Source organism: Muntiacus reevesi, chromosome 3 (assembly GCF_963930625.1).
Source record: "Muntiacus reevesi chromosome 3, mMunRee1.1, whole genome shotgun sequence".
Lineage (NCBI taxonomy): Eukaryota > Metazoa > Chordata > Mammalia > Artiodactyla > Cervidae > Muntiacus > Muntiacus reevesi.
In genome coordinates, this window is record NC_089251.1 from 244,765,627 (window position 1) to 244,784,562 (window position 18,936).

Consider the following 18,936-nt stretch of genomic DNA (forward strand, 5'->3'; position numbering starts at 1 on the left):
TATGAGAGAAAGAGAGAAAGAAGTATGTGTGTGAAGAATTTAATTGCTCTACTTTATCTGTGATGAAAATAAAACAGTCTATTTCTGGGGGAAAAAAGGAAAGCAAACATTCCTACTACTCTAAGAAAGATGCAAAGAAAGCTACAAGGGAATCAATTCTGTATACAAAAGGATCAACTTGCTATCCATCTACAACTAAAGAACTGTAGGAATAAAGTGTAAGGATACTTCCACTGAAGTAGCAGTGGAAAAAGGTTCAAGTTTTGGCTTTGCTAGTTACTGGCTGTATTAATTTAGACAAAGCAAACAAAGAAGAGCCTGGCATTCAAATTTAACATTCATGTTCTCTCTAGAATGGTTAAAAATTCAAAGTGTATAAAATGTAATATTATGTAATTCCCCTGAAATGTGGAAATAAATCACTTAGTGAATGAGTGAGCAATAATTTCATAAACTGATAACTAAAACAATATTAAACAATTCTTAATATATTAAAAAAGATGATGCTGAACAATAATTTTCTTAATTTCAGAAGACAATAAATCCTTAAGTAAGTTTACATTTACTATTTGGTGGTAACCAGGAATAAGAATTTATTTTAGCCACAGACTTACTGCTGAACTCTCATTTGTTACTCTATCACACTAGCAGATTCACTGGATTTGGATTATTATGTTTCTAGCCCTGCAGAATAGTACAGAATATGAACTGGACTTTATGATTTATTCAGTGGTAAACTTTTTCATATTTCTGTTTACCTATTCAATTATTATGATTATCTTTATAAAATACACTGTACATCATAAATTATCTCAAGAAAAAGTTAACTAGGTCTTCTAGTCTTCTAGGTCCAAATGGTATGGGTTTCATCAATGATGGAAGTTTTTTCCTTTGGTGCCAACAAATTAATAACTCCATCTAACTTCAAGGGTTTTTACTGAAGGGAGAGTGAAAGTCACCTTTGGTAATGCAGGAGGTATATTGGGCTCCAAATCTAAACCCTAATCTGATGTAGGTCACATGATTAATTCCTGCACAGGTTACATGGACATCAAATACTCACAGATCAGATCCAGCCTATGGTAAAATCTATATGGTTAGATGTCGGTGTATGGTTCATGTTGGCTTAAGACAGAGGTGATAAAAAAAAAAAAATAAAAAGATAGAGGTGATAACACCTTTTCTTTCAACTCAAGCTTGTTCTCTATGCGTTAAAAGTGTCCAATCTATTTGTGTTTTAGCCAGAATAACCTATTTTTAATGAATGACCTACTTTCCAACTGTGCTTTAGAATGCCAAATAACTTATTTTCAACACATGTAACTGAATGCCTATTATTCTTAAACTGTGCAACTCAAAAATTAATACCCAGTAGAAATCAGACTACTACCATTTATTTTTACTCTAAGGTGACACTACTTACTCAATTTTGTTCTCTGTGTACTACTAGCAACTTTCTTCATAATGCATTCATTCTTCTCAACCAAAAAAGTCAGAAGTAAATGTGAGAATTCAAAGCATGAGAGTATATTTCAGCATTAATTCATCAATTTTTCCAAAATATTCCATGATAGAGATCAAAGAAAAGTAGTGTTGTAAATTGGTTAAGAAGAAGATAAAGTTAGAAATCTAAAACTGCTCAGTAAATTTGATAAAAGCTGAAAAAATAAAACAGGAAAAGGATTATGGAAGGGACAATTATTAGACTGAGTAAATACAAAAATGGAGAAGTCAAACACTGGGAAAAAAGATAATACGGAAGTGAGAAGAGAAGGTGTAGTAAACTACAAAAGCTTACAACTGTTTATATAATATCTAGAATGTAAGTATATGTACCTTACTTTATAAAATAGAAATGTTTCAGAGAAATAAAATATTTTCAATGTACCAGGAAAGCTTTAAAATCAACCAACCACCCACCAATCAAAAAGTAAAAACAAACTGTCCTCTGAATCCTTTTAAGTATTTCTGTGATACAAATAGCCGATTCCTAATTTAACTGCTTTATCATTTCAGATTTTATAACAGGTTTCCATAAGACATGTAAAACTCATCATTAGAAAGAGTAATCTGAAATTTACTATTATGTGTGAAAATAATAACCGTCCAGTTGACTATACACTTTAGTATCCCATTATCATGAAAGGCTGGTCAGAAAATAATTGATAAATCTTTCTTTATATGGAATATCAAACACAGGTCTCTATCAAAATAGCTTACATGGGCAGACAAATACTTGAACTAATTCTGAACAACAAAATCACCACTTCCCTTCTATAGTCCCATTACAACTCCATCAGTTACAAAACAGACTGAAGTTGTCTACTTACATCAAAGAACAAGAGAAATATCAATAATTACAAAAGAACAGAATATAAAACAGAACAAAACAGATCAGAATAAATTCATTTTAGAATTTACTGTTCAAGTAGTTAGGCTGAAGCTTTTCTGAGCAGGGGCATAGTAAAGAACACTAATACAAATTACACACATACATATGTGTCTGCATATACACACATATACACATATGTGAGGTGAAAGTCGCTCAGTTGTGTCCGACTCTTTGCGACCCCATGGCTCCTCTGTTCATGGAATTCTACAGGCAAGAATACTGGAGTGGGTTGCCATTCCCTTCTCCAATATACAAATATGTATGTATATAAAATATAATTTTTTTCTGTTCCCTGTAACTAAATGGCAGGAATTTGAAGCATGTTGACAGCATTCCAAAATAATTTAGTTTAGTTGCTTAGTCATGTCCGACTCTTTGTGACCCCATGGACTGTAGCCTACCAGGCTCCTCTGTCCAAGGGATTTTCCAGGCAAGAGTACTGGAGTGGGTTGCCATTCCCTTCTCCAGAGGATCTTCCCGACCCAGGGATTGAACCCATGTCTCCACATTGTAGGTAGATGCTTTATGATCTGAGCCACCAGGGAAGTCCTATTCAAAAAATAAGAACATCTATAATGAGATGGTGGCTGCTACAAGAATGGGTTTCTCTGACCTACCTCACCCTACCTCAGGGAGATGACTTGATAGATACTATCTTCATTTAGTTCACTTAGTTTTAGCTATTGCTCAGCCTATTTAAACAATGTAAGTAATGTGATAAGCAGACCACAGAATTTAAAAGCTGGATCAATGAAAAAGAATTTTATAGCTGTCAGTAATTTCATTTTGAGGGGGAAAATCTATTATTTCTCTGAAATGGTTTGAATTAAAAATACGAACTAAAAAACAATGAACTGAATACAATTTCAGAGTTTACAAACAAGTACATAGCTTTACATTACAAAAACTTACTAACATATAGCAACGTTTTTCTGAATTATATCACTTCATATTATTACCAATGATCAGGCTCTTCTAAATGTGCCAATGTAAATATTTTAACTGAAACATTTAATCAGGTATTTGATAACCTTAAAGTTAAGTCAAAGAAACCTGTTATTAATTTACAATTGTTTCAATTTGTTATGAAATGGACACAACATAGAATCTTACATTTTATCTTAAAAATAAAGCTTTTAAAAAAAAAAAAAAAAAACATAGCATTTAACAGTAGTCTTAAGAACCTGGAGTTCTGTTCAGGATCATTCCTCCACTACAGGGATAAGGGTTTTTGTTTTTTAACTTTTTGACCACATGCATCATGTGGGATCTTAGTCCCCAGACCAGGGACCAAATCAGCATCCCCCTGCATTAAGAAGTCCCAGGGACACGGTATTATCAGTATCTGAAATGTTTGTAAATTACCACAAGGTAAAGGAATGTTATTTTAATATACTCAACATAAAAATGCAACTTTTATGCCCCTCTTTTATTTTTTTGGTCTAAAGTTTTAAATTTGGGTCCTTTTTCTCTTTAAGTTTTGCCTTCTTTAATAAGAAATGTATAACACAACTTTCCACAACCTCTGGTAAAATAAAATGGCCAGCATATGCTTCACGTACCTTTTTGAGATGTCCTAGTCTAAGTTTGAAAATTTCTTCCTGTTCATGATATTCTGCCAAAGTCAACCTGTCAAAATGAAATTGTGATTCTAGATATTAAGATTAATAGTTATTATTTCTTATTAACAACCAACAAAATAAAATTAATCAAATAAAATTACTAAAATGTTGACAACTTTCAGCCCCAAACACATAAGCCTAAAGTGCTTGAAGGTATTCTTCAGAGTATATCTAATACAGATGAAAAACTTGACTGACTTATAAATTCAACAACTATTTAATGAGTACTATGAATTTAGATCCTAAGAATGCAATGAAAAAGTTTCTCAATACACTCTGGTTTGAACTTACACTTCATAGTGGGAGTATAGGGGGTAAGGAAGCAGAAGAGAAACAATTTAGTTCAGAAATGAAACAATCCCAAATAACAGTAAGTGTTATACAGAGAATTAGAAAGGTTGATGTGATAATAACTGACTGTGTTATACTAATTTGCACCGAGTTTTAGGGAGATAGTCTTGATCTGAATGTCAAAAGGACAGCCACAAGAGGACAGAGGGGAGTATGTTCTAGACACAGGTTAAAGCAGGTACAAAGATACCAAGATAGAAATAGACTGATACTGAGAAGAGGAAAAAAAATGCCAAGTATCAGAATATAGTCAAAGAGGTTGTCAGCAAAAGAGATAAAGCAGGGGAACAGCATCTAAAAGCAGGATGGATATTAGACCAAGGAATGAATTTCATTTTACTTTAAGAGTACTGGGAAATTACTGCAAAGGTAATCAGTTCAATTTGGGCACTGGTTTAAGAAAGAAAGAAACAAAGATATTTTTCTCTTCTCTGCTTCCATGTGCTAGTGAATAAGTGAGATAGGGTTGCCAAAAACCACCAAATAATTAATAAATATAAGTAGATACACACGTGAGAGTACTTTATGGTTGTTTTATTATTAATTTCAAATATTCTTCTGTAAATTAGAAAAGATCACTGCAGCTGACCCTTGAATAACAAGGGTTTGAATTGCACAGGTCCACGTACATGAAGATTTTAAAAATAAATACATATTACAGTACACTACATAGTTTGGAGCTGGCTGACTCTGTGGATGTGGAATTGCAGATATAGAGGCCAGCTGTGAAGTTATATGCAAATTTTCAACTGTAGGGAGGGTTAGTGCCCCAAACCCTCATGTTGTTTAGGGTTCAACTGTAGTTTAATGTAGAATTTTAGTAAGATATAGACCGATTATAATATTTCATAAGAAAACATGGTTCTGTATCATTAAAGTGAAAGAGGAAAACACACACACACACACACACCAAAACAACATCCATCTCATCCCCAGTGCTGAAAGGACTGCTTTTATCTCTCATACTTGGGCCCTTGTTTACTTATGTATTCTGGGTCTATTTGGTTACGCTCCAAACCCCAAGTACGATTTATTTATGCTTGGTTTACATCCCTCAGCAACACTCAGTATAAATGCTATTTCCCTTAAGCTAGACGCTAATTAAAATATTAATATTATAGAAAGGGCGTTCAAATGAAATAATCAAAAACCTCCAAGAAATTCAGTTAGTATTCCACTAGAAATATCTTAAGAGTGAAAAACAAACATTTAAAATTAACTCTCTCCACCCAGTCTTAGGTTAACATAACCACCAGATTTTATTATACTGAATATAGCAATATAGTTGCAGCAGTCGCTTAACATAAATTTAGAGAACTAAACACTGCACTGTGAATGTGAAACATTCATGCAGATGGAATGAAACAAGAAGAGGGAAACCTGGTTATTTTTTTTTAAAAAGAGGTTTGGAAACTAAAACTGATAATATCTCAACTAGTTCAGTAAAGTAAAGCCACAGGAATTTTGGCAAATAGTTTCTGGATATGCATATATGCCATCAATGGAAATTACCTGTATAACAATATAGTAATTTACTATTCTTAAAGTAAGGTCTTAGGCCCACCAGTAGACCATAGGATGGGCTCAGAGCTAATTTTTTAAATATGTAAATATTTTGTTTGTTTCTGTACAGGAATAAAATACAATTCTATACTTTGGTTTTTATTGAGTTAAAATACAGCTAAATTTAGTATTCATAAGGTAAAATTAGTATGGCTAATTTAGTTTCCTAAAATTTTTGACTGTTGTTAAGTTGGCAGTAGTTTTCAATAGCTACTGTTCTTCTGAGTTAATAATAAATCAATGTCAATTAGTTCCATGGTGTCTTAGTCTGTTGAATACTGTATGGTTAATCTTATATATTTTATAATGTAATGCATATTGGCTATTAACTAGCATTCAGTTCCAGTTGATAATATGTTTGTGCTGTGGCTCAAATATACATCATCTACATCCCTTTAATTGAAGCAAATACACACAAATAGTCCCTTTCCTAAATTTACTTAGTATAATGATACCTCATTGATTTCAAAAGCGTTGACCTCAGAGCATTATTTTATAGGTCTAATCCTAATATGAAACACATGCAATTCTCACTAAAGATTAATGGTAACCCTCAGCAGCAACAGTACTTTGCTATTTCTTTACTGCATTTGATTACTACCATTATAAAGCTTCAAATAAACAGCGAAATACAGACATACTAACTTCTCTCTGCTGGGTTTTGAAGCATCAATAAGCAAATGTACAGACAGTACTAAATACTAGGCTACTGACTTTCTTGGACAGTAATTCTTACCGTTTTATGATCATGGTATTTAATTTCACATGAATGTAACTTTGTAATTCAAACATAAGAATTCCTATTCCTGTCTCACAAAATAGAATGCAAATCACCAAACAGCAAAAGACTTTTCTTACATTACTTTGCACTTCCTTATCAGAAAGCACCTGACATATATTAGCACTTTATAAAGTGAAAAGTGAAGTCGCTCAGTTGTGTCTGACTCTTTGCAACCCCATGGGCCATATTAGCACTGTAGATATCCGGTATTTATTTCCATTGATGAAAAATACTTACAGATAAAATTTAAATGTATTTAGATAAAATTAATTGGGGACAATCTTACTTATGGGGACAATCTTACTTAAAGAAACTGGATTTTATTTTATATATGGAAAGAGGTAACCTAGGAAAATACTAATGATGACTTAATTGCCACATCAAGTAATTTTATGATGTGCTTTATAAGATGCTTAAAAAACATCCACCCTCTTAAGCAAGTCTATTGCTTAAATTACTTATCAAATCTCTTATTCATAGAGTGCAAAGAAAAGTCCAATCTCTCCCTTTATGAATCATATCTCATATTATAGATTGACTATTAATTTTTATTACACATTTATGTATATGTATTTAGGAGATGTTAAAAATCATAAATAAAGCTGTTCAGTAGGTTAACACAAAGTTATTCAAAAAGCCAAGAAATTTAAAACTCACACATAAAACTTAACCACTGATAATCTTTCACAGTGAGTATGAATGAATAAAGCAAGCTGAGCGCCAAAGAATTGATGCTTTTGAACTGGGGTGTTGGAGAAGACTCTTGAGAGTCCCTTGGACTGCAAGGAGACCCAATCAGTCCATCCTAAAGGAGATCAGTCCTGCGTGTTCACTGGAAAGACTGATGTTGAAGCTGAAACTCCAACACTCTGGCCACCTGAAGCGAAGAGCTGACTCATTTGAAAAGACTCTGATGCTGGGAAAGATTGGGGGCAGGAGGAGAAGGGGACGACAGACGATGAGATGGTTGGATGGCATCACCAACTCAATGGACATGAGTTTGGGTGAACTCCAGGAGTTGGTGATGGACAAGGAGGCTTGTCGTGCTGCAGTTCATGGGGTTTCAAGTCCGACTCAGTTGAGTTGGACTCAACTGAGTGACTGAATTGAACTGAACTGAATGAATGAGAATCTTATTTTTAATTCAAAAATTGTTTTCCAAGAGTTTAATAGAAATGTAAGATATCTGCATAAAACAGAGAATATGCATTTCAAAGACACCGATATCCAATTCTTTAATGGTATTCTGTTTAAGCAGGAAACTAATCTGAAGTCTCAAGTTAAGGAATATAAGATCTGGTAAACAGAATGTTAAAGGCACTTAAGACAAAAAAATATCAAGCCAGATTTTTTTGTACAATTTAGCAAACTTTTACAGGATACTGAACTAAGCTGCACACTGAGAAGTAGACTTTTTTAAATGAGCGAGGAAGTAGATGAGACTACTCTGCTTTTGAAGAGCCCTAAAAAAAAAAAAACCAGAAATAGAAAAAAAATTTCCTTAACATGATAAAGGACATTTATTTAAAAAACCATAACTAACATCACACTCAATGGTGAAAGAGTAAAAACTTTCCCCTTAAGGCCAGAAACAAGACAAGAATGCTTTCACCACTGCTGTTCAATATTGTATTGGAAGTCCTCTCAGAGGACTTAAGGAAAAAAAATACACTGAAATTGGAAAGGAAGAAGTAAAACTATTTCTAGTCACAGATGACTTAACTCTACATGTAGAAAATCTCTAAAAATGAACAAGAGCTAATAAATTCAGGAAAGTTGCAGGGCATGAGATCAACACACAAAAATCAAATGTGTTTGTATACATCAGCAATGAACAATGTAAAAAAGATACTAAGAATACAATTCAATTAATAATAGAACTCAAAACAATAATATACATAGGATCAAATTACTCAGGAAGTGACTCGGATGCTAAAAGCTACAAAATATTGCTGAAGAAATGAAAGCATACTAATTAAATGAAAGAACATCAGTACTCAAGTCCTTAAGATTAGCAGACTTACTATTGTTAAGAGGGCAATTCTTCCCCAAAGTGACTCATAGACCCAATATAATCCTGATTAAAATACATATCACCCATTTTGTTGAAATGGGAAAGCTGATTCTTTATTAAAATGCAATGTGCAAGGGCCCTCAAACAAACAAAACAACGTTGAAAAAGAAGGACTCATACTTCCTATTTCAAAAATTAACACAGCTATGGTCATCAAAAGAGTGTGGTACTGCCATAAGGACAAACATCTACTGTATGATTCTCTTTAATGCACTATCCAGAAGAGGCAAATCCATAGAGAAAGCAGATTTGTTACCAGGAGGATGGAGGGAGGCAGGAATGGGGAGTGATTAATTAATGGGCATTAGGTGTTCTGGATGAATAAGATGTTCCAAAAATAAAGGGAGGTCTTGGTTGCACAACACTGTGCATAGCACTGTGAATGCACTAAATGCCACTGAACTATATGCTTTTAAATGGATAACTGTATGTTATGCAAATGTAACCTAAATTTTTTTTTTTAAGTACCACTAGGGGAAAGAAATGGGGGAATATGGGAAGGATGAAACTAATTTCCTCTGAAGAGCCCAGGGTTCAATATACAAAAAAAAAAAAAAAAAAAGAGAGAGAGAGAACCCATGACTTACACCAAGTGCTGGCATGGTGTGTAGAGCAGCAGTCTCATAGAGATGTCTACATCCTAATTCCTGGAGATGTGAGTATGCTAAGTTACACAGCAAAGGAGAATTAAAGTAGTAGATGGAATTAAAGCTGCTAATTAGCTTACTTTAAAATAGGGATTTATTCTGGATTACCCTTTGTGGACTCAGGGTTATCACAAGGGGCCTTAAAATGCGAGGAGATGGGCAGAGATGTGGAATCACAGTGACATGACATGACAAAGACTTGACTTGCTACTGCTGGCTTGCAGTTGGAAGGGGATCATGAACCAAGGAATGTGGACAGGCTCTAGAAGCTGGAAAAAGCAAGGATTGTTTTCTAGAGCCACCATGAGTAATGCACCCCTGACAACATCCTGATTTTTGCCCAGTGAGATCCATTTTGGATTTGTGATCTCCAAAACTATAAGATAATAAATTTGTGTTGTTTTAACTCACTGAATTTGTGGCAATTTGTTACAGTGGCAGTATGAAATTACTACAGATCCTGGTACCTAGAAATGGGATATTTCCATAACAAACACCTAAAAATATAGAAGTGACTTTGGAAGTGGGCAGTGAGCAAGAGGCTAGGAGAATTCAGAGGAGCATGATTTTAAAATAACCTTAGGCTGCCTTGAATAGACTATTAGCAGAAATATGAATATTAATAACTCTGCCAAGTGAGGATGTGAGGAATTCCACAAGAAGCACAGTGTGGAAAACATACTGCCTTAAGAGAACACCTAAACTGTCATGAATGGATCATCTGGTAGATAGGAGAGGTGCTACTGGTGAAAATTCAGAAGGAAAGGAAAAATATGTTATAGAAAACTGGAGGAATCCTTGTTATAATGAAAGAAAGCTAAGCAAAACTGTATCCTGTAGTTATACAGAAAGCCAAGCATGTAAGAAATGAACTCTGCAGATTTCCAAACAGTGTTTAAAAGTCTGGACTGGTTTCTTCTCACTGTTTACACTAAAATGTGAGAAAAGATAAATCAAAGGTAAGAAATAAGAAATGTTCAACCAAAAATTTAATGAGTTTAATCCAATCAAGATTTAATGGTTTAAGAAATTTTCATTTTATTCAGAGAGAAAATACACCAAAATTGAGATTCATGGTCAAGCTGCTCTTAAAATGGAGGGTATAGTTGAACAACCTTTTGCTAATATTCCTGAGAAGCCAGAGTATTCATCACATAAACAGTCTTTAAAAAGATGAAGTGTGTGACTCACAGATTCCTTCAGCCTTCTCAGCAGAAGTCAAAAATAGTGATAAAATTATCTAGGAAAAAAAAAACCTGGGGGGTGTCTAACGGAATGAATGCTTGTGTCACACATGAGAGATCCACAAGATTCTTGAGAACTTTATACCAACAAAAACACTGCCAGCTTGGATTTTAAGGGACACAGCACAAAGTGAAAGGCTGTCAAACAGTCAAAACTCTACAAACAAGAAACTGGCTGTAAAGCTACTCAGCAGCAAATACATGTTAACCTTCACAAAAAAGAAATCTTCATGAAAAACAGAGGACAGAAGCTTGAAAAGTCACAAGCTACAGAAAAATTATTACCAGATCTTGAAACCTGAGTTTGCCTGGATGGATTTTAAAACTGCTTGGGATCGGTGACACCTTTAATCTTTTTCTGTTTGAAAGGAAATATCTGTAACTCTTATCCTATGGCTGTCCCCATCACTGTATTTTGGGAAGGGGTAGTAACTTGTTTCTTGATGTTCACAGGTTCATTGGTTAAGAGGAATTATTCTCGGGGCAGATTATACACAAAGTCTCACTAGTAATTTATTTAGGTAACAAAATTTAGAATGTTTAAGTTGATGAGATTTAGGTAAGGTTTTTCAATGTGGAGTTAAGGCTATACTGAGGTTGACAAGACTTTGCAGATAGGATAAATGAATTTTGCATGTGGGAAAGAAGTGAATCTTAAGTCAGAGGGTAGGCTGTGTAGGTAGAATAATGACTTTCCAAAAATGCCACATTCTAATCCTTAGGACTTATAAATGTGCTTAAACGCAAAGGATAAAATGGGATTAACACCACTAATTAGCTGACCTTACAATATGGTGATTATCTTGGATGATACAGCTATGAATACACAGTGTAAAGAAAAAAAAACTTTTATCTGAAGGAAACTGGGAAAAGGCACATAGGAGGTAATATCTGAACCCAGTTTAACAGAAGCAGCAGAAAGAAGCCAGGAGGAAGAAACAGGGCACACAAGGACATGGGGACTCATAAACACAGCATGTAGACATGCAAGCAAAAAGAAAAATGAATGTATACTGTAGATTAAGGAAATTATTTTCTACTGGTTGCTTGCTAAGAGTTTAAAGACAGATCAATGCTGAATTTAACGTATTTTTTAAATTTTACAATCTACTGAGATAATCATATAATCTTTCTTTTCATGTAAAAATTACATTCATTTTTCTTATATTAAACCAACCTATCATACCTAAAATAAATCCAAATTGGTCTTGATAAATTCTCATTTTTATGTATTATATGTGGGGTTGCTAATATTTTATTTAATATTTTTGCATTTACTTTTACAAATGATATTAGACTATCATTTTCAATAGGGCTTCCCTGATGGCTCAGTGGTAAGGAATCCGCCTGCCAGTGCAAGAGATGTGGGTTCGATTCCTGGGTCAGGAAGACACTCTGGAGAGGGAAATGGCAATCCACTCCAATATTTTTGCCTGGGAAATCCTATGGACAGAGAAGCTAGGCAGGCTACAGTCCATGGGTTTGCAGAAGAGTTGGACACAACTTAGGCTTCAGAAATACGTGAACTGTGAACTTCCAGATGTTCAAGCTGGTTTTAGAAAAGGCAGAGGAACCAGAGATCAAACTGCCAACATTCGCTGGATCATCAAAAAAGCAAAAGAGTTTCAGAAAAACATCTATTTCTGCTTTATTGACTACGCTCACTCCTTTGACTGTGTGGATCACAATAAACTGTGGAAAACTTTGAAGGAGATGAGAATACCAGACCACCTGACCTGCCTCTTCAGAAACCTGTATGCAGGTCAGGAAGCAACAGTTAGACCTGGACATGGAACAATAGACTGATTTCAAATAGGAAAAGGAGTACGTCAAGGCTGTATATTTGTCAGCCTGCTTATTTAACTTACATGCAGAGTACATTTTGGGAAACGTTGGGCTGGAGGAAGCACACACTGGAATTAAGATTGCCGGGAGAAATATCAATAACCTCAGATATGCAGATGACACCATCCTTATGGCAGAAAATAAAGAAGAACTAAAGAGCTTCTTGATGAAAGTGAAAGGAGAGAGTAAAAAAGTTTGCTTAAAGCTCAATGTTCTTTTAAGATCATGGCATCCAGTCCCATCACTTCATGGCAAATAGATGGGGAAACAGTTGACAGACTTTGGTTTTCTGGGCTCCAAAATCACTGCAGATGGTGACTGCAGTCATGAAATTAAAAGATGCCTACTCTTTGGAAGGAAAGTTATGACCAACCTAGATAGCATATTAAAAAGCAGAGACATTACTTTGCCAACAAAGGTCCATCTGGTCAAGGCTATGGTTTTTCCAGTAGTCATGTATGGATGTGACAGTTGGACTATAAAGAAAGCTGAGCGCTGAAGAATTGATGCTTTTGAACTGTGGTGTTGGAGAAGACTCTTGAGAGTCCCTTGGACTGCAAGGAGATCCAACCAGTCCATCCTAAAGGAGGATCAGTCCTGGGTGTTCATTGCAAGGACTGATGCTGAAGCTGAGACTCCAATACTTTGGCCACCTGATGTAAAGAGCTGACTCATTTGAAAAGATCCTGTTGCTGGGAAAGATTGAGGGCAGGAAGAGAAGGGGACGACTGAGGATGAGATGGTTGGATGGCATCACCGACTCAATGGACATGGGTTTGGGTAGACTCCAGAAGTTGGTGATGGATAGGGAGGCCTGGCGTGCTGTGGTTCATGGGATTCCAGAGTCGGACACTACTGAGCAACTGAACTGAACTGAACTAGCCACTAAACACCACCACGACAAATTAGGCTATAACTTTCCTTTCCTGTATGATCTTTCTTGAATTTCGACACCACGACTTTGTTGGCCTAAAATAAGTTGGAAGTATTTCTCCCTTAGCTGTTCTTCAAAAGGTTTTGAAAGATTGGCACTATTTCTTCCTTAAATGGCTAGTGGAATTCATAGATGAAATCATCTGTATCTGAGTTTTCTACGATCAAAGATTTTAATTATAGATTCAATTTCTTTAACAGTTACAGAACTATTTGATTTTGTTTGTTCTAGTGTGAATTTTGTTAACTTGTATTTTTCTAGAAATTTATCCATGTCACAAAAATTTCAAATTCAAGTCATTTATAATTTTTTTTCTTTAAGTATGTGTACATTCTATAATAACATTGTTTCTTTCATTCCTGATGATTCTTTTCTCTTTCTTGTTTTCAATTGTATTAGTCCTTCCTCACCCACAAAAGCCCATAGACATCCCTTTTGGATTGGCTGATGCTCTGTATTGTATGATTATTTCCTGTATCGAAAGTTCTGCTCTTATTTTCTCTTCCTCCTTTTCTTGGTTAATTCTGCTCATCTTCTGATAAAGTTTTAGCTTTTCTTCTTTTCCTATATATGTATATAAGGCTATAAATGTCTCTCTAGACACTGTTTCAGATTTACCTCAAAAATTTTTGCCATGTAGCAAAAATTTTTTTCACTATCATTCACCTAAAAACATCTTCTCATCTCTGATGAGACTTTTGCACTATCTTTGTTTTTGATTTCTAGTTTAATTCCACTGTGATGAGAGAACATATTTTATATGATTTCAATCCGTTAAGTTTCACCCATGAGTCCTACCAAACATTTAAAGGAAGAAACAATGTCAGTCTTACATAAAACTCTTTCAATCCTTTGAAGTTTGCTTAGACCTGTTCTATGACTCAAGGTGGTCAATTTTTATAAAAGTCCATTTTTAAAAAGAACATATATTCTGCAAATGTTACAGGGTAACATGCTCATTCGGTCAAGCCTGTCAATCCCACTGAAATTTTCTACACTCATACTGTATTTCTATTTTATATTGTTTTATTTTTATCTACCTGTTCTATTACTAAGAAATGTATGTTTTGAAATCCCCCATTATAATTTGTGGATATGTCCATATATCCTTAAAGTACTGTCAATTTTTTATTTATCTTGAGGGCGTGTTGTTATGCATACAAATTTAGAATTATTATATATTCCTGGTGATTTTAAACTTTTATAGTTATGAAATAATCACTATTTCTTATAATTTTTGGTTTAAATTTTACTGTATCTGCTATAAATATGGTTTTCTTTCAATTGTCATCTGTCTAGAATGTTTTATCCCTTAATTTTTACATTTAATATATTTTTCTTTTGATGGCCCCCCTTTTTTTTGGCTGTGCCTCATGGCCTGTAAGATCTCAGTTCCCTAACCATCTAACCAGGGATCAAACCTGCATCCCCTGCAGTGGAAGCACAGAATCTAAACCACTGGAAGTCCCCTTGTTTGACTGCTTTTGAGAATTTTTTCTCTTTGCCTTGATTTTCTGAAATTTCATTATGTGTTTGAGTACTTCTTTTTATTCATCCTACTTGGAATTCTCTGGCCTTCATGAATCTATAGCCTGATCTTGCTCATTTATTTTAAAATATTCTCAGTTACCTAATCTCCAAATATTGCTTCTGCTCCATTTAAGATCATTTTCTACAGAGTCAGCTGACTCATCAATAGTAGTAATTTAAGTTAGAAGACAGTAAGATTCTATCTTCAAATAACCACCAACCTAAAACCAGTAGAAATATTTCAAGAATGAAGGCAAAAGAGTTATTCTCAGACCAACCAAAACTGAAAGACATCAGTACCAACAGACCCACACTAAAAGGAAATTACTAAAGGGTATTCTTAGGCAAAAAGATCTCACTAGAGGTAAAAATCAGAGATCCAGGATCAATGAAGAGTAACACAGTGACAGATACATAGGTAAAGTTTAGAAGAACACTGACTATACAAGACAGTGTCTTTAGGTAACGTGTGTGTGTGTGTATACCTATGTATGTATATGAACACAACGTACTTCTAATAGAGAAAAAGAATCAAACAAACAAAAACTAAGCGGTCTAAGGGTAAAAGGAAAAAAGGAGAGATCAGGCAGGATAAACAAAGCATGAAGAAAGATGAGACTTAAACCCTAATAAATAAGTAAATACTTGAGATTAAAATGGATTCGATGTACCAATGCCAGATTTTTTTCAGCAAGGATTTTTAAAATTTACTCATTTGTAAAAACCCACAGCATATGTAACACCACAAGTGAACCTCGATGCATGCTACACTCTGGGCTGTCACACGGGGTCATCAGTGGTCACGGCTGTGCACTGCAGTGCAGACACCGGCAGCGGGAGAGACTGAGGACAGCAGGTATATGGGAACCCCACACTTTCGGCTCAATACTGTGGTCAGCTAACTGCTCTAAAAATACATTACTTAAAAAGTCAATCAGTTTAATGACCAGATATAAGTAATCCACAAAGTAATAACTTTATGCTATATAAAATATAATCTTCAGCTAAAATTTAAGCTTTAAATGAAAAAAGAGTGACCTCTAAAACTTCATTCATATGAAATATGAGGTAAAATATTATTGTTCACTTTGCAGTCATCCTTTGTAAAACACAAAACATGTAGATAAAATCAAAACAATTTAAAATATATTTAACATGAAGTCAAAATCTTGATTAACATGTACTGTTGTTTAGGTATTACCCACAGATAACACTAGCTATGCAAACTAGTGCTGCAGTCAACAGGGTTACAAAGTCAGACAACTGCGCGACTGAACTGACACAAACTATTTACTTTGAATAGTAGGTCTTTGTGACTAAAATGAGAAATTACCACCTAAAAAACTTGACTGAACACAATATTGTAAAGCAATTATCCTTCAATTAAAAATAAATGAATGTTAAAAAAAACCCTGACTGAATCTTGCTGGTCGTTAAAAATTAGTTACCAACCAGGAACCATGCAAGTACTATAGAAGCTTCATCTCATATCATCTTTTCAACATTATGACATAGGTATTTTCACAAGGAAATGGAGGCTCTAAGAAGTAAAACAGTTTACCAAAATATAAAAAATAAAACTGGAAAAGTCAAGGTTGGATTCCACATCTGACTAAAGAGCTTAAAATCCTAACCACTACACAGCAGTAACTTTCTTTAACAGTATTTCTTTTTGGCTGCACTGGCCTCTGTTGCTATGTGCAGGCTTTCTCTAGTTGCAGTGCGCAGGGGCTACTCTCCAGCTGTGGTGTGCAGGCTTCTCACCGCAGTGGTTCTCTGTTGCAGAGCATGGGCTCTAGAGTACACAGGCTCAGCAGCGGTGACACATAAGGCTGAGCTGCCCTGTGGCTAAGCTGCCCTTAGTCTAAGCTTCCTCGACTAGAGACTGAACAGTGGCAGGCGGATTCTTAACCACTGGACTACCAGGGAAGTCCTATTTTCTGCTTTAATTTCTTGATAAAGAAATAATGAAAGATTCATGATCTCTATTCTAATTACTTTACTAGATGTTCTGCACAAAGGGATATAAAAGAAGTTTTAGAAGACAGTTGCATTGCATGGCTGATAAAATCAGATTAATATATACGAATCAAAATGTTTCTGTCGTTTTTTTCCTTATTTAAATCTGTACTTACATAAGGATGCAATCCAACTGCTATGTTGTATTACTTCACCTGCCACTCTAAGAACACATAGCAGTATAACTTCAGAGTTAGTTCTAAGTCAACATATGCAATAAACTGAGATGGAAATGAGACAATCTATGACTAATAAACTACTGTTAGAGCTAGAAGCATCCTAGAAGACAAGTCGGAAGCAAAACACCTGTGGCAAACTAGTAAAATGGTCTTTTGAGAAGAAGAAAATGAAATTCAATCAAATGCTTATGTACTATAATTTAGTATTTACTGACAATTTTCTATATGCCAGGCACTGTACTAGATACTGGGAGCATAGAGAGAAGACGGAGAGACAAGAGCTCCAATACTGACAGGCAAGTACAAAAGGTACCTAACTTGAGGGGAAATGGGGAAGAAACTAGGAAGAAAAAAGGTCAGAGAGGATTTACTACTGTAACTGACATATGAGGCAAGTCATAAAGGATAAATAGAAAATGGAACAGGTAAAGAAAGGCAAAGAACAAGATATACAAAGGAGCAGAGACAAGTAAAGCAGAGTCCATTTAAAGAACGGAAAGAATTTAATGCAGGATGCACAGGGAAGACACTGTAGAGGAGGGAAATCAGAAGGCCTATAAAGGGTTTTCATAAGAGTGAATTTTATCTTGAAGGCTAGTGAAAGAGGTTAGACAGGAAACATCATATGATGTAAGGTAAGACATCATATGAAAGGTAAGAAACAGTACCTGATGTTAAAAAAGAGAGAGAGAAGCAGCGGTATAGTAAGATAGTGGTAGTGAAGATTGACAAGATACAAAAACGTTATGTAAAGAGACACAGAGAACAAGGGAAAGGCAAGCATCTAGGATGTTTCTAGCATCATTAACTGAGTGGATGATGATGCTGTGACTGAATACAGAACTATGAGTACAGGTTATCACTGAATACCTCAAGTGATAACTGAGTCCTATCCTTCAAGGGTCAAGGAGAAGCTTTCAAGAGGAATCAGTATCTAGTATGGGATTTAAAAGATGAACAGAAATTATGACAATGGGCTGGAGTTTAAAAGTTGGTGGTGAATGGGAGGCACTGGTCAACGATAAAAGATGAAGGGAGAGAGGTCAGAAGCTGCCAGGTCAAAAGTACTTTCTGGACTATACTATCCAAGCAACAAAGAATTAAGTTAGGTTCACAGGGAAGAAAAAGAAAGGGTCGTATTTTTATTTTGGAAAAAAAAGGACTCTGACTACAAGATGGCCTAGACCAAAGTTGAAAGATGTCAGAGTGAGTGGGGGTGGGAAGAAAGAACCCAAGTAAGAAATGGCAGTGGACACATCTGAGCGAAGACTAGATGTCTATGGGGGTGGAATCTATGGGGGTGGAATTAAGCTTACACACCATCTTCTGTATAATTGCTCACCTATCCATCCACTCTTTGAAAAGCAAGAAATTTACCCATCTTTGAAAACTAAGTCATGTTATTTTTTTAAAAATATCAATAGCCAAAGGATTTAATTGCAACTTACAACAACCCCCTCCCCCTCCTTGCCCAAATCAGGAAGGACTTAAAGAAGGAAGTATATTTTGAACTTTAAAATATAAGATTATCATCACTTATTTATTAACTAAAAGATAATAAAAATGGATTAAGAAAAATAAATGGAATCTAGATTTAAAACCTGTAACAACCAAAATTCTGGTATGTGGAACTGAGAGGATGGTGGTACCATTTACTAACTAAGAAAACAGGAGGAAGCAAGGAGTGTGTGTATGTGTGTGTATAGAGAGAAAAGAGAAAAAAAGAGAGGGGGAAAAGGGGGGTGGAGGAGGACT

The 18,936-nt window shown here is 35.0% G+C and overlaps 1 protein-coding gene across 4 annotated transcripts in view; it reads right to left on the reverse strand.

The window, feature by feature from the left end:
• TLK1 (tousled like kinase 1) overlaps positions 1–18,936 on the reverse strand; it is a 160,931-nt gene that overhangs the window by 24,892 nt on the left and 117,103 nt on the right. For all 4 annotated transcript variants that reach the window (XM_065931742.1, XM_065931741.1, XM_065931744.1 and 1 more), the window contains one exon: positions 3,955–4,021. In XM_065931742.1, the coding sequence (XP_065787814.1) occupies positions 3,955–4,021 (67 nt within the window). The remainder of the gene's footprint in view (positions 1–3,954; positions 4,022–18,936) is intronic.